This window comes from Myotis nattereri, assembly GCF_964212035.1.
Source record: "Myotis nattereri genome assembly, chromosome: 5".
Classification (NCBI taxonomy): domain Eukaryota; kingdom Metazoa; phylum Chordata; class Mammalia; order Chiroptera; family Vespertilionidae; genus Myotis; species Myotis nattereri.
Window position 1 is genome coordinate 102,246,267 of NC_138080.1, and position 23,689 is coordinate 102,269,955.

The 23,689-nt window shown below is 47.8% G+C and overlaps 1 protein-coding gene across 3 annotated transcripts in view; it reads left to right on the forward strand.

Moving 5' to 3' along the window:
* The window catches only part of TENM2 (teneurin transmembrane protein 2), a gene marked incomplete at its 5' end in the record, with an annotated part of 1,189,887 nt that overhangs the window by 1,033,896 nt on the left and 132,302 nt on the right, over window positions 1–23,689 (forward strand). For all 3 annotated transcript variants that reach the window (XM_081092171.1, XM_081092173.1, XM_081092172.1), the window contains 2 exons: window positions 3,313–3,414; window positions 19,227–19,421. In XM_081092171.1, the coding sequence (XP_080948297.1) occupies window positions 3,313–3,414; window positions 19,227–19,421 (297 nt within the window). The remainder of the gene's footprint in view (window positions 1–3,312; window positions 3,415–19,226; window positions 19,422–23,689) is intronic.

The window sequence follows — 23,689 nt, forward strand, 5'->3', positions numbered from 1 at the left end:
AGGGCAGCCAAATGCTCCAAAGCAGGGATTGGCACACCAGAGCCCACAGGCTGAGCCTGGCCCATGGCCTGTTTTTACAAATAAAGTTTTATTGGAACACAGCCATGTTCATCTGTTTATATATTGTCTGTGGCAGCTAAAATGACAGAGTAGTTGCAACAGTGACAGTTTGGCTCACAAAGCCCAAATATTTGCTGTCTGTCCCGTTCCAGAAAAACTATGCCAACCCCTGCCCTAAAGTAACATCACAAACTCTGTATGACCAAAGTCCCTGGAGAAGTCGCCCACAGCCGGGAGATTTCAACATCAGGTTTGGTACCCAAAGGGGGAAATGCAAAAGGATGAAAACGAGCTTAAAAAAAGAAGACGCCGGCAACAACGTCGAACTAGTTTGAGATGTTGAGATTGAAAAAAAAGCAACCTTTAGCTTAAGAACAGGAGGAGAAATGATATCCCTTTTGTCACCTTGTGTTTGAACTCATGCATAACAGCACAAATCACACACTGCAGCTGGCTTAGTTAGAGTCCACAAGCATTTGGTTAATAACAAAAGCAACTACCACACAGGGTACCAGCCCCTGGATTAGGCCCTTTGTGGGGACTGTCTCCATCAGCCCATGGCCTCGCCATTGGGAGGTACTGCCAAGACCCCGAGAAGTTAAACAGCTTGCCTGAGGCCTCACACAATTGGTAAGAGGTGGAGTCAGGCTTCGAACTCTCCAGAGCCTGTGCTCTTAACCACTGGATTGCTTTGAATTCCAGCCAAAGAAATCCCTTTCCCCTGCACAGAAGGTTTTCTGGGGGTCAGATTATCTAATAACAGCTTCTGCCCCCCACCTCCTTTATCCACATAGACCCAGGCAATTGCCGTTGTGGGATGCCCTTCCCCCACACCATTACCCTCACCCGCCTGCCCATTAGAGCTGGGAATAGCAATTCTCCCCAGAGGAATTCTCCCGTCTGGACTGCAGCTCAAAGAGAGAGAAAGGCAAAGGTAATTGGCCTAATAGTTGGGCAGACACCTCAATACAGCAATGATAGTGATTGGCCCGCAATACGGGGCAAAGAACAGTGTTTTATTTGGTTCAGAGGGTCTCCCACACCTATCTATTACAAGAACGTTCTCCATCAAGAGCAGCCAGGAGCGCTGAAAGTCTGGTGATAGGAACAGAAGGAAAAATGTTAGACGGTGTCAACCAGCGGTCACTCTAAACATACCTTTGACTTGGGAAAGTCTTGGGGTGCATTCTGGAGAGAAGCGGCCTGCTATCAGAAGAGTGTCATCTTAGGAGCAACAGAGATGCACTCTCGCAGTGAGGGTTTAGGGGAGGCTGCGGCCACGTGTGAAATCCCGCTGCCCTGGCTTCCTCCCATTGCCTGCCACTGTCTCCTCCGAAAAGCTACACCAAGTGGACAAAAAGGAAAGCTGATAATGTCGGCAGTCATACTTAATTTTGGGGTGGAAAGGGGCCTGAAGAGGGTGGGCTCCCTTTATATTTCAGCCTTAGTATTTTTTGCTCAAAAGCTGGAGAAGTGCTTGAGATAGATGACCTTGGGAAATTAAATGAAAACTACTCTTTATTAAAGTTTTTGCTTCTTTTGGATTCTTCTGCCCTCCTATGTGCACACATGTACGGCGCGCGCGCACACACACACACACACACACACACACGTACATGCACACGCCCATTTTGACTGCTGTTTACCAAGGACCCACTGTGCACCAAGCATGGAGGATACCTGAGTGATCACTTCTGATCTGGTCTCTTTCTCAGGGAGCTTGATGAGAAAAGACAGGGACATAAAGAGGCAATTATAAGAATTTAGGAAGCACTGAGGCAGACTCAGAACCCAGACGGAGGGAAGGAAGACGCTCAGGAGCTAAATGTTTGCTAAACTGGGACTGAGGGATACATGCCTCAGTTAAAAGGCAAGGCAAGCCATGCAGCCCAGCAAGAACCCGTGCACGACCTCGGGCCTTTGGCACGGGCCTGGGGTGGCAATGAGCTCCCTGGACCTTCACTGCTTTACCTCTGAAAGTTGTTTGGTTCCAGAAAAGGGTCCTTTGGCTTCAGCGATGTCAATTTCCACCAAAGCATCGGAGGCCCAGCTACGCTGTGAGAATCAATCCCTGCCCCGCTGCAGAGTAACTTCTTAAAATACAAGCTGGGTGGTGCCCTCCCGACATTGAAAACTTCTCGTCTGTTCCCATCGGACCCAGGATAAAATCCAGCAGAGCCACGGGGACTACAACAGCTGAGAAGGCGGACGCTGTAGAAAGCCCTACCGCGTGGTTTGGTTTTCCAGGGCAGAATGGGAATAAATGGGAATTTCCATTTAAAGGAGAAACCTCCTTTGCCTTCCAGGCAACAGCAGGAACAATTAGACTTCGTGCAGCATCACCAGATCCATGTCCCCAGCTCCCCAGGGGCTGCGTCATGTCAACATTTGGGCACAGTGGCCTGTGTGCTTTGTTTCGTCATCTTAGTAATTTGGAACCTGGACGTCTATTTATTTTAATTTAAAGTAAAATGAGGTAATAATAATCTTAAAAGACTATGTATGCTTCTTATAGCTCCAAATCAATGTGAAAATGTTCGAAATGACCCCTTTGAAGGTATTACTTGAGAGTACAGATAGAAAGATAAACCATAAAATCGGATGGCCGTGTAGGTCAAAACAAACAGGAACTAATTGATTTTCATGAAAAATAAGATCCACAAAAGCTAGGCATATAAGGGCTATTGCATAACCCAAAACTTACTACTTAACGAACCCCAAAATCATGCCCGAATTGATCAATCTCACATAGGTAGGTTTTTCCTTGTGAAAATCCCTTACAGCAGGGGATATTTTTATTCTACACACCTGAGGTGAGGAACAATTGCTTTCGTGTGGACCATCACCCTCTATACCTGAGGTGATGCCCACTGGCAGGCCAGCTCTCAGATTGGCTGGATGGCAGGCTGGGGGAGGGAGTGCTCCAAGTGTTTAACACTTAATATTCAAACATGGGGAATTTCAGGTTTTATATTCAGATAAGTAGTTTCTTCTGAAAAAGCCAAAGCAGCAGTAAATTGGCCCCACATTCCTGCCTGGGTCCATCAGATGGACAGCGGTGGGCACGTCCATACGTTGTCCAAGTTCCCCTAGTCCCCACCAACCCCTACTCTCTTCCTTCACTCACTTATGCTCCTCGCTACTGGTCCCCTGAGGTCGCTGTCACTAGTCTTTAAAACGGTAGGTGGCTGCTTATTAAGTTGCTTCAGCAGCAAGTGGAGGAAAAGGTAACTGCTAAACTCTCTCTTTCAGATTCAGTGCAGGACTGTCCACGTAACTGTCACGGAAACGGCGAATGCGTGTCTGGGCTGTGTCACTGCTTCCCAGGATTCCTAGGAGCGGACTGTGCCAAAGGTACTTACCCCTACTTCCCTGCCATGGTTGGAAAACAGAACGCAGGCTTCTCGGAGGAGAGGGGAGGGGACGGGAGGAGAGAAGGAGCACCCAAGTGGCCTCCCACCAAATCCCACTGGGACGTCTTGTAAGCCCATGCATGCTAGAAGTCCTCGCCCTTTGGCAAAGAGTAGGGCTTGATTTATGACAATTGGCCAGTATACCTATAGGAGCAGGGCAGTTATCCTTGGCACCAAGGTGTGCTGAGGAGAAAGATTTGCTGAAAATGAGATGCTTGGATTTCCTGTAAAAGCAGAAGTGAATTACCATCACTCCTTTCTTATAATCATTAGCTTCTATGTAATGGAAGATTAAGCATCTCAGGGTTAGTAAATTTCATTCATTCTGGCCAGCTATGCTCTTAATCTAGGAAGTGCTATTTATCTTGGTGGAATCGGTTTTAAATTGTATTATTAATTTATCTGCGCTGCTTTGCACAGGATTGCTGGGGCCCTGGGATTCTTGGGGGAAAGGTAATAAAAGAAAGAAAATGACTCTCATAGGAACAGGGGGTTTAGGGGCTGCATGCCTGTTTGCAAGAGACCTTGAGCTTGACCTTCAAGCAGCGGAATCAGACACAAAGGTAGCGGAGAGCAGAGCTTCTCATGCTTTTTAGACATGTGCACCCACGTATGCATATGCTAGATAAATGCAACCAAAACATTGAAAGGAAACTTTCACAAAGCAACACTTGCCTTTGCTCTGTTTCTTTTCTATTCTAACCTACTTCATTTTTTTATTTAACTTTTTAAATTTTTGTTTATCTTTTGTTTTCATTGGTATTATTGAAAGTACTACATATTCCCCTTTTCCCCCCTACCCTACTTTATTTTTTAAAAAAATACTGGTTAAGCCAGGCTGGTGTAGCTCAGTGGTTGAACATCAACCTATAAACCAGAGATCATGGTTTGATTCCTAGTCAGGGCACATGCCCAGGTTGCAGGCTTGATCCCCAGTAGGGAGTGTGCAGGAGGCAACCGATCAATGATTCTCTTTCATCATCGATGTTTCTATCTCTCCCTCTCCCTTCCTCTCTGAAATCAATACAAATATTTTTTCTAAACACAGGTTACCATTATATTGATTCCCCACCCACCAATAGGTCATCTCCCAGTCTGAAAAGCAGTAGTGGAGAGGATCTGAGCCCTTGCTCTGCCATTAAGTCTCTCCGTGACCTTGAGCAAGTGATCAAACATCTCTGCATCTTGACTTCCTCCTCTGGAAAAGTGGGCAGTCCCTTCCTGAGTTTGTTGTGAGCATGGTGTGACACACCCCACGCCCTTAGCAGAACGCATTGCTGGCCCTCAAAGGGTTTATTGTTTACCGCCTTTTAATTCATGCACATTATATTTACTTGCATAACCTTTTCGTTGTTTGTATGGGCTCTTCAGTTAAAGACCATCCTTCCTTGAGGTTCTGAGAGCGAGGCAATTATCAATATATTAGTAGCTGTTCTGGTAATGCTACGTGGTGCCACAACCTCTTCCCGTGCTCGCCGCAGGTGCAGGGGAAAATCCTCTTTCACATACTCATGATATTTCGAGGACTTTCTGAACGATGACTGATGAGTGAATGGGGCTTTTTTGTGCCTAAAGTTCTGAATTTGGTTGCATGTGTGTAAGGTTCATTCCTAAATGGCACCCATTAATGCGGAAGATTTGGTTAACTTGTCAGATACAAAAAGAAAAGACAGCACGAAGACCCGTGGTTCTCTGGGCTGCTCTTCCCCTTAGCACTCTCGGCCCATTGTCGTGGGGACACATCCCCACGCAGACGGTGGGGCCTGGACCTCGGTTCCGAGGGGCCCTGATGGAGGAAGATGGTCAGAGCACTGCGTCCCCGTGCTGAGTGCTTTCCTGGAGAAGGCTTTATGGGAGAGAAAACCTCAGTATCATTTGAATGGCTCTTCTTGCATAATCTAATTTTCCTGGGAGTGAAGGCATTGATGGGGGCAAGGACAGTGTGCCTGCAGACGGGCCGAGCACTCGGCTGCACGGGCTGTGAGCTGTAAATGTATATTAACACCGACACACATCGATGCATTATTAATCCCCAAAACCATGTGTGTTCCGGCGGCACATCCAGCAACTGGCCTTTCAGGCCTAAGTACCCCGGCCATTTAAGAACCCTCCGCTCTAAATCCATTTGCCGACGAGCGGCCACTCTGCATTATGAATCTGTAATGGGGTGTGCATTTAGCTGCTTAAAAGGACTCTCGGTGTGTTTTGCATTCACCACCTGTGCTGGGGCGGGGCGCCCCTCCGAGTGTGCATTAGCCGCGGTGTATAATTGATCCTTGCAAAACAAATATTGAGTGGCTGTTAAGAGTAGTTACTCCTGCATCCTCGGGAGCTGTTCCTGAAATCAGCCTTTGAACTCGGACATTTTAATTTCGCTGTTGATGCATACGGTTGACAAGATTGAAGCGTTTAAAGAATAAAATTGCTTTCTCCTTGTTTCCCCCTTTATCCTTGGCTGAAGGGTGTTAGGAGGAAGCTTCTCTCTCTGTGCCCCAAAGATGTTCCTTCCATAGTATTTCTGAAATGGACCCGATTTCAGCTCCTGCATTAACAGCACTTTCTTCTTTATTCCAAGCCCTTCTTGCCCGAACTGCGCTCTTTCATGGACCACCTTAATGTTTTTTGCCAAATTCATGGGCCATCAGTATGATTTATTTAACACTAGAGACCCGGTGCACGAAATTCGTGAATGGGTAGGGTCCCTAGGCCTGACCAGCAATCAGGGTCAATCGAGGCCTTCTGGCTTCTAGCCAGGGCCTCCCTTCCCCAACTACCGGCTGCCGTCTGGGACCTTCCTTCGTTTCACGCTGCCCCCTGGTGGTCAATGCACATAATAGTGAGCAATAACGCTCCCGGGAACCAGTCGAACTCCCGTGGGGACCCTTTGCATATTAGCTTTATATATATATATAGACTAGAGGCCTGGTGCACAAAAATTTGTGCACTCGGGTGGGGGAAAGGAGGGTCCTTCAGCGTGGCCTGTGCCCTCTCGCAGTCTGGGACCCCTCGGGAGATAACGACCTGCTGCCTTAGGCCTGCTCCCAGGTGGCAGAGGGCAGGCCCAATCCCTAGGTGCAGCCGCTGGTCGGGCTCAGAGCAGGGCCGATTGGGGAGTTGGGGCACCTTCCCCTGTCATGCACAGAGCAGGGCAGATTGGGAGGTTGTGATGCCACCCTCAGTCATGCTCAGGGTAGGGCCGATTGGGGGGTTGGGGCACCGCCCCATCACACTCAAGGCAGGGTCAATGGGGAGGTTGCGGCCCCACCCCCTGTCATGCACAGAGCAGGGCCAATCAGGGGGTTGGGGCACTGCCCCCTGTCATGCACAGAGCAGGGTCAATCAAGGGGTTGGGGAGCTCCCCCCTGTCATGCACAGAGCAGGGCCGATCAGGGGGTTGAGGAGCTCAACCCTGTCACTCACAGAGTAGGGCCGATAGGGGAGTTGGGGCACCGCCCCCTGTCACACTCAGGGCAGGGCGGATCAGGGGGTTGGGGCGCCGCCCTCTATCACCCACAGAGCAGGGCCGATGGGGAGGTTATGGCTCTACCCCATCACACACAGAGCAGGGCCCATGGGGGGGGGGGAGGGGGGTTGGGGCGCCGCACCCTATCACACACAGAGAAGGGCTGATCAGGGGGTTGGGTCGCTGCCACTCTCACACTCAGGGCAGGGCCGATGGGGAGGTTATGGCTCTACCCCGTCAAACACAGAGCAGGGCCCGTGGGGGGGGGGGGGGGGGTTGGGGCGCCGCACCCTGTCACACACACAGAAGGGCTGATCAGGGGGTTGAGGCGCCGCACCCTGTCACACACAGAGCCGCAGGGTGATCAGGGGGTTGGGGAGCTCCCCCCTATCAGGTACAGAGCAGGGCTGATCAGGGGGTTGGGGCGCCTTCCCCTGTCATGAACAGAACAGGGCGGATAGGGAGGTTGTGGCCCCGCCCCCTGTCACACACAGAGCCACAGGGCGATCAGGGGGTTTGGGCGCTGCCCCCTGTCACACTGATCCCGGTGTCGGGAGGCATATTACCCTCTTACTATATAGGATAGAGGCCTGGTGCATGGGTGGGGCTGGCTTGTTTGTCCTGAAGGGTGTCCTGGATCAGGGTGGGGGTCCCCACTGGGGTGCCTGGCCAGCCTGGGTGAGGGGATGATGGCTGTTTACAGCTGGTCACACACCCTTCAGGGTGGGGGTCCCCACTGGGGTGCCTGGCCAGTCTGGGTGAGGGGCTGAGGACTGTTTTCAGGCTGGGACTGAAGCTCCCAACTGCTCCTTTTTTTCTTTTTTTCTTTTTATTCTGGGTCAGCTTTTGCTCTGGCTCCAGCTCTGAGGCTTCTGCTGCTGAAAGCAGGTATCTGGTTTGTTTCAGTTCTATAATCGCAACTCTGTATCAACTTCAGCTCTGAGATCCCGGGCTCGCTGAAAGCAGGTTTCTGGGGTTTTGTTTAGCTTTTATATTCGTTACAATGTTTCTTAAACTGCAGGCTCAGAGGCCGGCAAAGCAGGCGGGGAACGTTGGTTTCCTCCATCACTGAGGCAAGCAAGCCTCAGGTTAGTTTCAAGCTGCCTGGCTGCCGGCCACCATCTTGGCTGGCAGTTAATTTGCATATTGCCCTGATTAGCCAATGGGAAGGGTAGCGGTCGTATGCCAATTACCATGTTTCTCTTTTATTAGATAGGATATTTCTTAAAGTCAGCTCAGCATGTTGACATGGGAAATTTTACCTTAAAAGGAACAATGTTCAGTCCAGCCAGTGTAGTTCAGTGGTTGAGCATCGACCGATGACCAGGGGGAGGTCATGGCTCAATTCCAGGTCAGGGCACATGCTCAGATGGTGGGCTCGATCCCCAGTAGGGGGTATGTAGGAGGCAGCCAATCATTGTTCCTCTCTCATTAATCTTTTTCTCTCTCTCCCTCCCTCTTCCTCTCTCTGAAATCAATCAAAATATTTTTTTTAAAAAAAGGAACAGTGTCCAAATCAAAAAAATTTTTAAAGAACACTGGAATCAAGTAATTGGTAGGAAATGTTAATCCCACCTGTAACCCTTTCAGCAGCATTCAATCCAAGTCAGCTTCTCACACTGATTTCCTATGGAGGATGCCAAAGTGGACCTGAGCACTGGGAAGCCATCCTTGCTCCTCTAACTCCGCATCTCCTGAGTCCTGGCTCCTGAAAAGTAACAACACCCACTAACTACACCTGTATGGTAATGTGAGAGCCCCGTAAAAATGGACACCCAGCTTCTGGTGGGTGAATGGAATGATCAGTGCCAGACTTACTTGGCTGTGTTAAGCCTCTACTTCAGATTATTTCTAAACTAGAGGCCCAAGGCACGAAATTCGTGTAAGAGTAGGCCTTCCTTCCCCCGGCTGCCATCACCAGCTTCCCTCTGGCACCCGGGACCCGGGCTCCCCTCAGGCCTCTGGCAGACACCCAAGACCCAGGCTTCCCTCACAGCCCCAGCTATGTCTGGAATGTCATCCAGAAGGACATCTGGTCTTATTAGCATATTATGCTTTTATTATTATAGATAAGAATCATTGTTAAGTACTAAATATGTTCCGGGCATTGTGCAGAGTACTTAATACATACTTTTTCGTCTTTATATCAACATCAAGTAAATCCTATTTTAACCACCTTTCCCAGTGTTTATAGCATCTACACCAGCCGTGGGCAAACCAGCCGGATCCGGCCCGTTTGAAATGAATAAAACTAAAAAAAAAAAGACCGTACCCTTTTATGTAATGATGTTTACTTTGAATTTATATTAGTTCACACAAACACTCCATCCATGCTTTTGTTCCGGCCCTCTGGTCCAGTTTAAGAACCCATTGTGGCCCTTGAGTCAAAAAGTTTGCCCACCCCTGATCTACACTAATAAAAGACAAAGATGCTAATTGACCGTACCTTCACTATGCCCATCAGCCAATCAGAAGAGTATGCAAATTAACCCAATAACGATGGGCGTTAAATTTGCATGCTGCAGGCAGGGCGGGGCAGCGCTATCCGCTGCCCGCCCCAACCCCGGATCGGGCCTGCCATGTGCGTGACCTGGGGCGGCGGGGCAGGCACCGTGAGATCAGGCCTGCCATCTGCCACCCAGGGAGCAGGTCTAAGCCAGTAGGTGGTTATCTCCCGAGGGGTCCCAGACTGTGAGAGGGCACAGGTCGGGCTGAGGGACATCCCCGCCCCGCCAGTGCACAAATTTTTGTGCAACAGGCCTCTAATATATATATATCTTCTTTTTTCTTATTGATTTCAGAGAGGAAGGGAGAGGGAGAGAGAAATAGAAACATCAGTGATGAGAGAAAAATCATCGATCAGCTGCCTCCTGCATGCCCCACACTGGGGATCGAGCCTACAACCCAGGCATGTTCCCTGACCGGGAATCAAACTGTGACTTCCTGGTTCGTAGGTCGACACTCAACCACTGAACCATGCAAGCTGGGCCCAATGATTACAGCTTTTTATATTTGAAATCATTTTAGCCTTGTGGACAAATTGCAAAAACAGTACACAGAGTTTCAATATAGGGTTCACCCCTAATGTCAACATTTTAAATTACTGTAGTCCTATGATTGAGACCAGGAAATTAACATTGATGCAATGCTATTGACTAATTTTCAGACTTTTTTTTTTCCAATTTTGTTCTTTTATTCCAGCCTAGATCCCACATTGCCTTTTCTGGTCACATCTCCTGAGTCCCCTCCACTCTGAGGGTTCCTCAGTCTTTTCCTATCTTCTGTGCCTCCCATGACCTTGACCGTTTTGAAGAGTGCTGCCAGGTATTTTGCAGCACGTCCCTCAGTGTGGTCTACCTGATGGTTTCTCGTGACTTGATGGAGGTTATGCATTTTTAGTGAGATGCCGCACCCTCCTCAGTGAAACCTATCAAAGATGCAATTCTGATTTTTAATGAGAAAAAAATGTAAAATGTGGTTGTGTGTGAGTGTGAGTATGTATGTGTGTGTACCTTCCCTGTGCCCACCCCCCTTCCCCTTGTACATAAAGCAGAGACGCTGGAGGCCCTACCCCCTTGGTCCAGCACAGTTATTGGTGGCTGTCACAGGCTGCCACTCACAAACAACTTTTGAGCCTAAGAAGCTCCTGAGTGTTAACAGGAAGTAACCTGGAGCAGACAGGGTGAGGTAATGGTGCTACCCAGTGCAGGGAGGAAGGACAGCTGGTCTCGGGTCTCCCGTGTCCCAGGACGGTGATGCCATCTCCTGGCAGTGGCCCACAATCATCCCCCTTCTTTCTGGATAAAAGCCCTCAGGAGGGCCGAGCCCAAGGTCCTCCCTCACAAATTCGCCTTCACCTTTGCTCCTTCGCTGACAGCTGTGCCAGGAGGCCCCGAGTTCTGCCAGTTTCTGCTGCAGGCAACCAGCAGACTCCGGCCCTCCTGCCAGGGGGAGAATTTGCCACGTTAGCAAGTGAGATCCCAGTCACATCTGAGCAACGGGATATGTGTCCTAGTGACAGAAATGCGGATTTACTCTCCTGACCTCATGCTGCGCCTGCCGTGCCCTCGGATGCGCGGTGCAGGCGGCAGCTCCCTGTCTTCTTATGAACCTGCCAGTCTGCATCAGGCGCCTGCAGACTTCCTTGCAGTGAACGGAGGAATCAGCAGACATTTGCAAAGCCTTTCTTCCACAGCACCCACCAAGCTGGGGGTCCCGAGCAGCCCAGAAGTCAAAATGCACCTGACCCTCCCACTGAAAGAATGCATGAGGGTCCCTACCCATTATTCCAAATCATGGAGGGACTGAACTTACTCATGCATCTGACAGATGCTTAATATGTGCCTGCTATGAGTCAGGCCCTGTGCCGAGTGCCAGGAAGACCATGGTGAGCAGGAGGGCCATGGCCCTGCCCCCGAGAGCTCCCTGCTGGTGGAGGCACAGGATAAGCAAGTGGGAAGTCCAAGTTCAACCCAAAATGCTGTGATGTGGGCTTTGAGTGCTGTGGTCATTATAAAGGAGAAGATGGGGAAGTTTATGGAGCAATGAAGTATGGATCTAAGAAAATAGCCAGGGAGCATCGGGGAATGCGCAGAGTCCCATGGAGAACGCGTGTAAAGGAACTACACGGAATAGTGTCTTTCCCTGTAGAATTTCATAGCTGGTGCAATGCAGTGAGCAATCTGTTCCGACTCGGAGCTGAAGGAAAAATGGCCTTTCTTTCCTGGTAACTTGTGCCTCTCCTGTCCTCCTATAATTGTGCTTATTATTCCAGTTATTGTTTCGTCTACAGTGTCTGGTTATTACTATTCCCCTTGCACGGCTTTCTCATTACTTTAATGCTATTTGTTGCGGGCTCGATGCTCTTTAATTATGATTCCTTTTTATTTTACTTTTACTAGAAGGTCTTTCATTGACTTACGCTGCTTCCTTGGGTGGTTGGAAAAGCCGCCTTGCATTTCCCAAGAGATCCAGGGCCTCCGATGACTGTGCTTTGACACTGGCTCCTTGGCTGGTCTATTTGGTTCTGAACTTGAGGCCCCAACCAGCAGCAGACACTCAACACACCAGAGCCGTGCACGTTGGGTACTGCGTATTGAGTAGCTATTAGAAATGACAACTCCTGCTCCTGAACAACTGTCGGGGGAGGCCCGGAAATGGCACAACCATGGGAGCCTAAAGTCTCCTCTCCCTCTCCTTATAGGCTGGTTTTGGCTCCTACCCAGCTTCTGCGGAGCCTTGAAAACAGAGACCAGGGATCTTTCATTTTCCTCCTCTTAACCTGCAAATGTACCCACTACTCAGTCCTTCTTAGGGCTCCAACTCTCAACTCAAATTATAATCACCATCGTCATTGCTGACGTTTATTGAGTTCCTACTGTGTGCCAGTCTCTGTACGAAGCAACTGCATGCCTGTCATTTAATCATCAATAGCCCTGTTTTATGAATGGCTATTACCCCTTTCATAGATTGGACAGTGAAGCACAGAGAGGTTCAGTGACTTGCTCAAGATCCCTCAGCTGGCCCTGGCCCTTTGGCTTCGTGGATAGAGCCTCAGCCTGTGGACTGAAGGGTCCTGGGTTCGATTCTGGTCAAGGGCACATACCTTGGTTGCAGGCTCCCGCACTGGTCAGGGCAACCAATCGATGTGTCTCTCTCACATCGATGTTTCTGTCTTTCTGCCTCTCCCCCTCTCTTCCACTCTTCCTAAAAATCAATGGAAAAAATGTCCTCAGGTAAGGATTAACAACAAAAATCCCTCAGCTAGTAAGTGATCTTGTTAGGATTCAAACCAGGCCTCTGGCCAGGACCCCTGATGCCAGCCCAGCCCTGAGGTTAACCTCGGGGGATGTGAGATAGAAGGAAGATGTGCTTCGCAGGCAGTTTTTGTGTGGCCGCCCACTAGGATTTAGGTCGGAGCCCAAGACAACGTTTTCAGGAGCGGAAACTAGGGTTTACTAGGTAGCAAGTGCAGAGCCAGCATTTGAAAGGAGGCCTGTCTACCTTCAGAGCCTGCTGCTCTGAACTCCTCTGTCCCCCCACCCCACTCAGCCAGGTATGTCCCATCACCTCCCACATCCCGTCGCCTGCCAGCTCCTGTTTCGCAGACCTCCGACACGCTCTGCCATTTATGCCCTGTCTTCACAGCCACTGCCCTGTCCACTTGGCCCCAGATGGCATTCCTCCACCTCCAGCATCCTCCCAGGCTCTCAGGACCTGTCACGGCTCTCCTCAAGCACCTCCAGATGGAGACCTGCTGCCACCCCCATGTCACAGGGCCCTTTATCTGCTGCCCCGATGCGGGTCCAGGCCTGCAACCTCTAAAACCTGGCCGCTGACGGCATGGCTCATGCTTCTCCCATTACCAAACAGAACTAACTTCCCAGGGCTTAAATCAGGCAGCCCTCCCCCAAGTTGAATTGCTTGTGGGGGTGGAAAGTTTGTTTTTCTTTCTAAACTACTAGGTACGTCGCAGAGCAGCCTTAGGAAGCAGTGACTCGCCCAGGCACACACATCCTCGACCTGAATGCCGAGTTGGGTGCCTTAGGAAAACCTTTGTGTGGGAAGTAAAGGGGTCCTTAGAGAGGAGGCCGGCTGAATGATTGATGGGAAAGAGGGTGCTCCGCCCTGTCCTGTCTCTTTAAATGGGCTGAGTTGAACAATTTCCCCCTAATAACAACACTGATAGCAAACTCTTATCTATAGACTCTTATCTATAGATTTCTCACTGTGTGCCAGGCACGGTGCGTAGTACTGGACAGACATTACTTCATTTCATCCTCAGAAAAACACTGTGGGGTGGGAATCCCAGGATTCTCATCCCATTGGAAAGATTAAAAAAATCAAGGCTGAGCATAAAGTGTCTGTCATCACGCCGCTGGGGAAAGGCGAAGGGGGCCCTGGCTCAGCTGTTAGAGCATCTTCCCGTACACCAAAAGGCTGTGGGTAGATCCCCATGGATGTTTCCCTCTCTCTGCCTCTCTCTCTAAAATCAATAAACAAATCCTCAGATGAGGAGTAAAAAAACCAAACAAACAAACAAAAAAACCCACAAAATTCAGGCAGCCTGACAGCAGTGAATAAACAGACCCTCCATGTCTTCCGGAAACTTCCACGTGTGTGGACACCAATAATTTGCAAACTCATCTCGATGCTTGAATCGCAATAAGAATGAAAAGCTACTTCAGCCTGGACTGGAGCTGCAGAAAAAGCTTACTGTATGCGCTGAAGAATTTAAATATTCATTATGTAATTAATGCGGTTCAGTCACACGCGCGCACACACACACAAGGAAAAACACCTTAAGACTTTTTTAAAAACCGCTTAAGCACTTATCGATTGAGAACTTTTATAACTCTCGAAATGGAGGCGTCCCCATATCTCTACAGGTATTTTAAATGAATTGAATTAATCATAGGCTTAAAAGTCTCTTGCGATCTTCGTTAACTTCCCTGGGTTTAATTAAAACATCTGTGCACTTTTAATTTATCGATTCATCCAACTCATATGTCATGTTTTTAACACACCCCAGCATGCTCTGCATCATTTTTAACCCGATTTCCACTTAACTAAAGCAATTAAATTCACCCCGGATTAATTAAAGCGTCTATACTTTCACGCTTAAGTCAGCATGTGCTTCTTTCCCCACGTGGCTCCTGACTGTCATACATCTGACACACCTGATGAGGTTTTTGTCCTTCTAGAAATTCTTTCCTGAGTCGCTTTCCCGCTTATTAATGTGCCATTTGACACAACGGGAGCGAGGAAGCCGGTGCACCTGCGCTCTGCCCCTGTCTGTCAGAGGCGCCCTTTGCTTTCCTCTCTTCACGGGGTCCTGCTGGATCTTGCCCCCGCTGAGACCAGCTGGAGATGGGGGAGACGCTAGAGTGTCTGAGTGTCCGAGTGGGGGCCATTCGGGTCGGAGGTGCCCATCGTGATCAGAATGGCTGGTGATCTTCGCATTTGGAGTTGCATCATCATTCCTTCGTTCTGCTTTCTAACTTCTTCACTCTGCCTACACAAGAAGTCTTTACTGCTGTGCCCATTTAAGAGGGCGGGAAAACCGAGGCACTGAGGTCAACAGGCTTCTCTCTGGGGTGCATTGAGCCAGGGAGCCATCCAGACGGTGGCAAACTGTGCCCCCACCAGCTGTGTTTCACAGAGCAATTCCCTCGGCCAAGACAGCCCTGGGCTTATCCATCTTTCAGCTGTTTCCTTTTTTCCTCCAATCTGATAAGCCAAGGATTCTCTCTCATTATTATTTTTATCTATACTTAATTCCTAATGAAACTGCATGTCTTTTCATACTTTTATTGGCTTTTTATGTTTACATGTCCTCTACCCGGGTTTTCATTCCTCTGCCTTTTCATTGATTAGAAAACACCCTTTGTGTATTTCAGATATCAAACTTTATTCTGTAAAATGCATTAAAATGTATTTCTTCCCGGTGTCGTTCATGTCTTAATTTTGGTTCTTCATCATACAGAAGATCTAAAATTCATGTAATCAGCTCTGATCTTTCTCCTTTTCCTTCTTAGTTCCTAGAATGTATGTCTTCCTTACATATCCCCCTTCCCAAGAAAATAAAATTAGCTTTAATATTTTTTCTAATAGTTCTGTAGGGTTTTTTCTAGTTACATCTTTAATGTATCTGGAATTAATTTTGAGTGTAGCATACAGTAGAGGTCAACTTGATTGTCTACCAAATGGGTTGCCAATAGCAGGAGCCTTGCAAGAAGTGAGACTCACTTTACTAACACCGTTTTGCTCAGCGCCCAGCGAGGTCCAGTCTGGAAAGACAGTGGGACACAGTTTTGGCTTCAATGACACTGAACTCCGTTTGCATCACCTCCGTGACCCAAACATTACATCCTCAATTGCTTCAGTGGAATCAATGCATCTTCATTTTTCCCTCCCACCTAACCCAGCTACTAACACCTATTAGGTTATTCACGAATATTATTCACTAACTGGGATGCAAGGCAACCAATTGTTAGTGCTATTTTGACAATTTAGCTGGTGTACTAGGTTCAAATATTTTCAAGTCTCTTTTCCAACTGGGTTTTCAATCAGATTTCAAGCCATTTTTAGAAGAGACATTATTTGAAATTCCCTCTGCCTGTATGATTAAGCCTCTTCAACCATTGCTACTTTCCTTCAGATATTCTCTCTACTGCAACTCCAAGTAGACAGGACTTGCCTTACTTAAAACAGCAGCAGACACGAGTGGCTTGTCCTGTTACTTCCCACCAAGTAAGTAACACTGATAACTCATCCCATCCCTTACAAAGAACTTTGGTGGAAGGAAAGTAATCTCTAGCTTGATCATTAAAATGAGCTTTACACCATTGAGGTGGATCTAAATTGTGTCATTTTTTTGTCATTGGCCTGTTAACTTGTCAGTCGTCAGTGACAATGGTAATTTATTTGTCTTCTACAGAAGCCTTAGAGCTTCCATTTACCAGATTTAGTGAAACAGGAATAGTCACTTTGTACAAACATTCTAATTAATTTTAAGTAGAAGCTCGAATGCACGATGTTCTGCTCCTGGAAGCCTTTAGGAAGAGGAGAGAGGGGTGGGGGACATAAAACACTCTGCACGTGATTCCGGAACCGCCTACTGCCCACAGCCAGGGAAGACTGGGGAAGGAACAGATGAGAGCTCTCTGATGCTCTTCTGTGGTGGTGGGTGTGGGGGTGCATGTGTGTGTGTTTGTGTGTGCACGCACACTTGAGAACTACGACATTTTTCATACTATCAACCCTTGAATTCCATTTGGAAATGTGGGTTGAAATTCATGAGAAAACACCCGTTCATGGCAAACCAGGTGACAGCTACTGTTTTGAGTCCTTGAGCACGCGCTCTCACTTACCATTTCATCAATTCTGAGCGACGATTTTTTTAAGGGGAAGTTGGGTCTCAGAGAAGTGCAGTAATCTTGCCAAAATCCCACAGTAAGTGATGGGCTAGGTATTCTACCCAGTTCTTTCTAGCACCCGAACCCTTGCTCTTGCCACTTCTATTCCATATTATTACTGGGCAAGGTGTTAAGTCAGAATTGTCTGTCCTGTAACCTGATATTTAAAAAATCATATGGACTTCATGATAGTAAAAGTATGAGAAGAGTTATTACTACAGGGGGTTTCCATTTCACATCCAGCCTCTGAAAAGAGGTCTAGGCTGAGCCTTCCATACAGTAATGTCTGAGAATGAATGTTACCCAAGGCCCTCTCCATGCAGGTCAACTGAGTGACCACTAGGGGGCGCTCATCTGGCATTTGCACTCTCTGCCCTGATGGCAATGGATTACTAGAGAGCTTCACTCCTCTTTGACCGGCCTTCTGCTTTTTATCGTGACAACAGCTGAGCCACCGAGTGCCCCACTTTCCAGAGAACATTACAGTGCTTTGCATTTTTTACCACACTCCCGGTGAGCATGCTGCAAACATACTGAAGGAAGGCTGCATTTAGACTGGGGAGAACTCTCTGACCTGCCTATCCTCCTTTTTTTTTTTTTTCCCTGAGTAATTTAAATAGGTCACCTTTTAAATTTGATTTCCTAGGCACCTGATTTTAAATAAAATCCATTCTTACCTTCTACACAATCCTAGTTTTTTTCACCACTTAGAGTGTAGGCAGAAGAGAAACCATTTCAATAGGAATAAAATAATCCGAACTGTCTTTTATCAAGGAATAAAGACAATAATTATTTGCTCCTTTATTTCGATCCTCTTCCACCTCTCGGTGGAATATACCCTCGGTCATATGTCAGCTGCTCAGATGTTTTTGTTTTCCGTCAGTTCCCCAGAAAAAGGGAAGGGGTTCGCTGCAGACATTGGTCTGTCCACATCTTTCATTTATGGCTATGCGGTGCCTGCCCATAACCTTCCCACATGGGAATCCCTGATTATCAGAACATAGGAGAAAGATTTCCTTAATCAAGTCAACATTGATGAGTGCAGCACCAGGAGGAAATCAGCCGCGATAAACCAGGTCCTGTCTTCGCGCAGTTTACGATGTCTTTGAGAAATCAGACACTCGCAGAGGAAAGCTAATTACTGTAAAACCTAAACAGAAACATGACAGTAAGAGGGGTTGATAGGGCGGGCGGGGCCGTTGACTAGGGAGTGATCTGATCAGATGTACAATCATTTCATGTGATGGGGAGACATTCAGCACATGTTGAATTCTTGGACCCTTTGCATTGCAAATCCCAGGGAAACCAGGACATAGTATGACATCTCTGTCAGTCATTTCTGAAGGTCTCTGAATGACAGGTCCGTAGCCCAGAGCCGTGTCCCCATTTTAGACTCACAGAGAAGCCAGGTTGGAAATTTAGAGTCTTTATAAACCGATTCGGAGCTGAGAAGTTCAAAGCCTGAAGGCGACCACTGCAATCCCACTCTCCATCTCTAAAAGGGCAGAATTGGTACAACTGAGGCCAAATGGGTGAAAACTGTGGGAAATCTCCCACCAGGCAGTCCCTGCTGGCTTTCAGCTTTCTTCCCATCAACAGATGCAGAGGGTCCCGGCTGAGACGGGAACTGCTCACGACACCACAGCTCCCACCTGCCCTCCTCTTTCTGGTTTCTCATCCTTATACTCATCCTTATACTTGATTACACTCCACCGACTTGGAGCTAGCTGCAGTTATTTCATCATGGTCTAGACAAGGAAACTGAGGCGTAGAGAGATGGTGGCACAACTGTGGCCCATCCCCCTTCCTTTCTAGGGAACATAATAGCAATAGGAATCAACGAATCTGGGGGGTGGGGGTGTGGGGGGAAGAATCAGCAAAGCGGGTTCTCAACCCCCAAACCAACAACAGCTGCATGAGAGTCCGTACAGCGTAGCGAGGGGCACAGCTTCAAGTCGAGCCAACCTGGCTTCCAACCCGCTCATGGGTTCGGTGACTTGGGCCACCTGACTCTGAGCCTCACCTGTCAAACCTGTGAGTCTAGCTTCCGCCTTGTAGAGGGATTATGATGACAAGGATGATGGTAAGAGTAATTGCACATGAAGCATTCTACGCCCAGCCTGGCACATAATAAGCATTGAATTGGCAGTGACTGCTGCTGTCAGTAGCATTTTTGCGGTACTGGTGGTGCTGGTGGTGGTGATGGTTACTGATCATTTGAAGATGCCTCTGTACTTCCCAGGCCAGGCCAGCGTCCTGGCCTGGGACATGGTGAGCTCAGCTGAAACGCCAGGCAGGCTCCGCCTCCTGAGACCAACCAGGCCCTTCAGGCGCTGGCCCCCATGACCTGGTGCTCTGTCTCTGGTTTTGCAGCCGCCTGCCCTGTGCTGTGCAGCGGGAACGGACAGTACTCCAAAGGGACATGCCAGTGCTACAGCGGCTGGAAGGGCGCCGAGTGCGATGTGCCCATGAATCAGTGCATCGACCCCTCCTGCGGGGGCCACGGCTCCTGCATTGATGGGACCTGCGTCTGCTCTGCAGGCTACAAAGGGGAGCACTGTGAGGAAGGTGAGCTCCATGGGGCGGGGGCGGGCTGTGCTAGTGGGGCGGCAGGCGGGGGATGGGGGGCGGGGAGTGTGCAAGCCCAGACCTTGGCTCACCAGCCCAGTCCCAGGCTCCACACTCTGCAAAGGCAACTTCAACATTTTGCACAGAAAACTTCAAACTCTTTGGCTTTATGGACTTCTTTATTTTTAAGAACTCAAAGTTTGCCCTATCCCAGGGGTGGGCAAACTTTTTGACTCGAGGGCCACAATGGGTTCTCAAACTGGACCGGAGGGCCGGAACAAAAGCATGGATGGAGTGTTTGTGTGAACTAATATAAATTCAAAGTAAACATCATTACATAAAAGGGTACGGTCTTTTATTTCAATAGTTTTATTCATTTCAAACGGGCCGGATCCGGCCCGCGGGCCGTAGTTTGCCCATGGCTGCCCTAGCCCGTTTGGCTCAGTGGATAGAGCGTTGGCCTGTGGACAGAAGGATCCCAGGTTTTGTTCCAGTCGAGGGCACGTACCTCAGTTGCAGGCTCCTCCTTGCCCGGGGCCCAGGGCGTGTGCAGGAGGCAACCAATCGATATTTGATGTTTCTCTGTTTTTCCCTCTCTCTTCCACTCTCTAAAAATCAATGGAAAAATATCCTTGGGGGAGGATTTAACAAAACAAAACTTGAAGCTTTGTTTTTCCATCATATTTTACATTCAGGATTACTTTGTATTTGTTTCAGGTGTGCAGCACAGTTAGATGGACTTTTAAGTAGTAGAAGGCAGAAGGCTTGTGGAATGGTTCTGGAAGGGATGTGTGGTTTTTCTTCATGTTAATTCGCTCCTTTTCGCTTTCTCCTTTTTTCCCCTCTTTAAATTGCTTCCTCTGCCTTTGTCTTTCTGTCTTCTCTTTCCCACTGTCTTTCCTCCTCCCCTTCCTGCCTCTTTTCTTCCTTCCCCTTCCCTTGTCTTCCTCCCTCTTTTCTTTTGCTTTCTTTAAAGAGCTCTGCATTGGGACTCCCTAAACCTATCCGGAAAAGAAGGAAAAATCCTTAACCCCCGCACCCAATCTTTCAGTCCTCTCCAAAGCTGTTTGTTGTTACTGTTCCTGGTAACCTAAGACCCATATACTAGTGTGTGTCTGTGCAAATACCTCTGAAAAACGAATACCACTAGAACGCAGTCAGGCCTGAAAGACCACAGGTGTCCCTGTCACTTAGAATCACCCTGTAGGGGAAGTCGTCCTGGTTCCCTACCATCACAGGGTGCGGGGACAGTGGTGGGTGTGCGGCAGGAGGGCTGGCAGGTACTGACCAAGAGCTCACTGGGGCACACGGGAAAGTGGCCTCGAACACTGTGGGTAAAAGTCAGGGGTGTCATAAACCGACTCCAGCCCTACATAACTTGAACAGGGACCAGGAGAAAGAGCCCTTCTCTGAAGTGCTCAGAAGCCACTCTGACTAGTCCTGGGGACTCTGCTTAGTTCTTTCAGAAGAGTTAGTCGGTGCCAAGGTGTTGGGACCCCCTGTGGTCCCTGTAAGGCAAGGGAACTCAGTCCAGCTGCCTCCAGCCACCCTGCTCTGTGTGTGCCCTTCTAGAACGTGGTATCTCTGGTTGTCCATCTACTGCTTCTCTCATGGACTTTTAAGTAGTGGAAGACAGGTCCTCTCTGCCCCTCACCTACTCCCCTACCTTTGAATCAGTTTAGTGGCTGTCTTCCAGCTGAGCACACATTCTCTAAGTCCATCTCCCAGTGAAACATCCCCGCACATTTCAAACCGCCATTTTTTCTCCCCTGTTCCCAGTGAAAAAAAAGAATTGTCAGCTGACCCAACAACTAAGGGGGAAAGTGAAGCCCCCAGCCAACTCCATGGGAAACAGCAAAAGATGTCCAGGGGCCCACCCAGGATGTCCCCACAGAAAAGATCCAGCTGGACACCTATGCCCGTGTTCTCTCTCAGCTGTTGACTGCCAAGGTGATAAGGAGGGACCTCACGTGCTCTGACGTTCTCAGATGCAAGTGAATCTGTTGTCCCATCCCATTAACCTATGGATCTCCAGGCTTCTGTACAAAATAGCCAACCATGACAGCCCTCACCACAAAGCAATGATGGTGGCTTAGCCTTAGAGACACAACCAGATGCTCCCTCTGTGAAATCTCCCATTTCACCGTTTTTAGATCTATGGCTACAGAGAGTCAGCTTCCATGACATCTTCTTCTAAGATCGTTCTAATATTTCAGTGGTAATGCCCTTAATGGGGCCCAGAAGTCTGACCCCCGGATCTTCACTTGTTCAACTCGATGGATACTTTTTCCCTCTGTTATAAAAGGTAGCCTCCCTCTGTCTGCATCATAAAACCAAATTGGGAGTAGGGATGGAGGAAGTACTGATCTAATAACCCTGCCTGAGAGGTTAAAGTTCCTAGAGATAAATGGACCGCAGGAGGCAAAGCTGCACTCACTGAAAACAGGGGAGAGGCCAATAATGTGACCAGAAGGTTAAAGCCACCTCTTGCATACATCATTTGGAGAGGAAAGTGCTAGAGCTATGACATTGCCCACCTTAGAATTTTTTCCCTCCAGTAAAGATTATGCATATCTGTCTGAGTGGAATTTCAAGTGACTCCTCAACTTCCCCACTCTCCCGACCAGTCTTACTTAAATGCCCAGAATGAATTAGCCATCCAACAAAACAAGGAAACCACTCGGATCATTACAAAGGGATGAAATCTCATCTATTGATTTCTCCTCCCCAAAAAGAATGAACCGAGTGATTCATATGCTGTTTTCAAAATGGGAAATGGAATCAGAAAGTCTGGATCAGCACTTTTTTTCTTCCATTTAGCTTTTTTATTTCTGATATTCATCACAGTCATAACGTTCAAACAATTTACCTGAAACAGCCGTGGCAATGAAATCAATAGTTGCCATCCTCCATTTTTTGCTGCATAAACATTGTTTTACTATTAACACATTTGCCCAAGAAAATGAACAGACATATTCGTGAGGTTTCATGCGATGATGTCTGGGGGAGTGGGAAGGTGATGAGTGAGGAATTGACATGTTAGTTGATGTCAGCCATGTTTTCATGTCAGTTTCACCGTTGAGTCATTTTTCAATGACATTTAACTTCATAAATATAATTCATGGTTCTTCGGGGGTTTATAGCACTTATTGTTTGTGAAACTCCTTGACCTCCTTTTTTATCCTCGGGGATGGAACTTGCATTCACAACCCTTTTTCGTCAAACCTACAGAGGGCTCAAGACTAAATGAGTTCTAATGATCTCAGCTGCTGCGGGGGGCTGGTGGTGGAAGGCACATGGTACTTAGCTGGTAAAGGCCACTGTCCTCCTTTTAAGTATAACACTGTTTCTATTTATAAAGCTTCGTAACATGCCATCGTCCTTCTTGCCTGCTAAAGACTCTAAGGATGTGGCCACAAGACCCTCTTCTGAAATTGGAACCAAATTTAAAATTCATAGTGAAACTGCCCCTCTTAAAGTCCACACTTAGTTATTCCATCAGCTGCTATAATTACATAGCACTGTGGGGCATATTTACTGGTATCCTGACCAGAGAAAGGGTTAGCTCATATTTCTAGATGTAATAAATGGTTCTTTTTATGACATACCAGTCCTGGCTAATAAATCTCAGTGGATTTTCTTCCTTCCTTCATACCATAATTCAGGATAAAGAAGGGTGAGTTCATTTATCTGGAAGAAAAAAATGTCATTTTATTTATTTTTTTGTATATTACTTTTGATTTCATCCTTTCAAGAAAAAGATTGGGATATAGTTTTTTAGTTTCTTCAAAGCTCCTTGCTCTTGGCACCTCCCCAAACCTTTTAAGTGGGTAATTATAAATGAAGGATAATTTTGGAGGCACATAGCACATGAGGTGTTTTTGTGTACATTTCGATTTTGCTGTTAGAAATGGGGTCAGAATAAAAACTAGAACTCAGGGATTTTCTTTTACTAGAAGAATATGGAAAACGTGGATTCTGAATGAATTAGTTTATATTTTGCAGATCCCAAATTGCACAGCATTCTTCTTCAAAGCAAAAAGTCATTAACACCATTTTTCTTATCAGTCTTCACACTGGAAATTTGTCCCATTAACAACAAATGTTAATAGCAACATCTGTCATTCATTCTTCCATGTAGCAATTGTGTACTGAACACCTACTATATTCCCTTAACACATGCTAGGCAGAGACAACAAAGGCATTACACAGCCTCTTTGTAAATGTCTTCTGTGTAGTCAAACCTTTCATTCATTTACGTACAGATG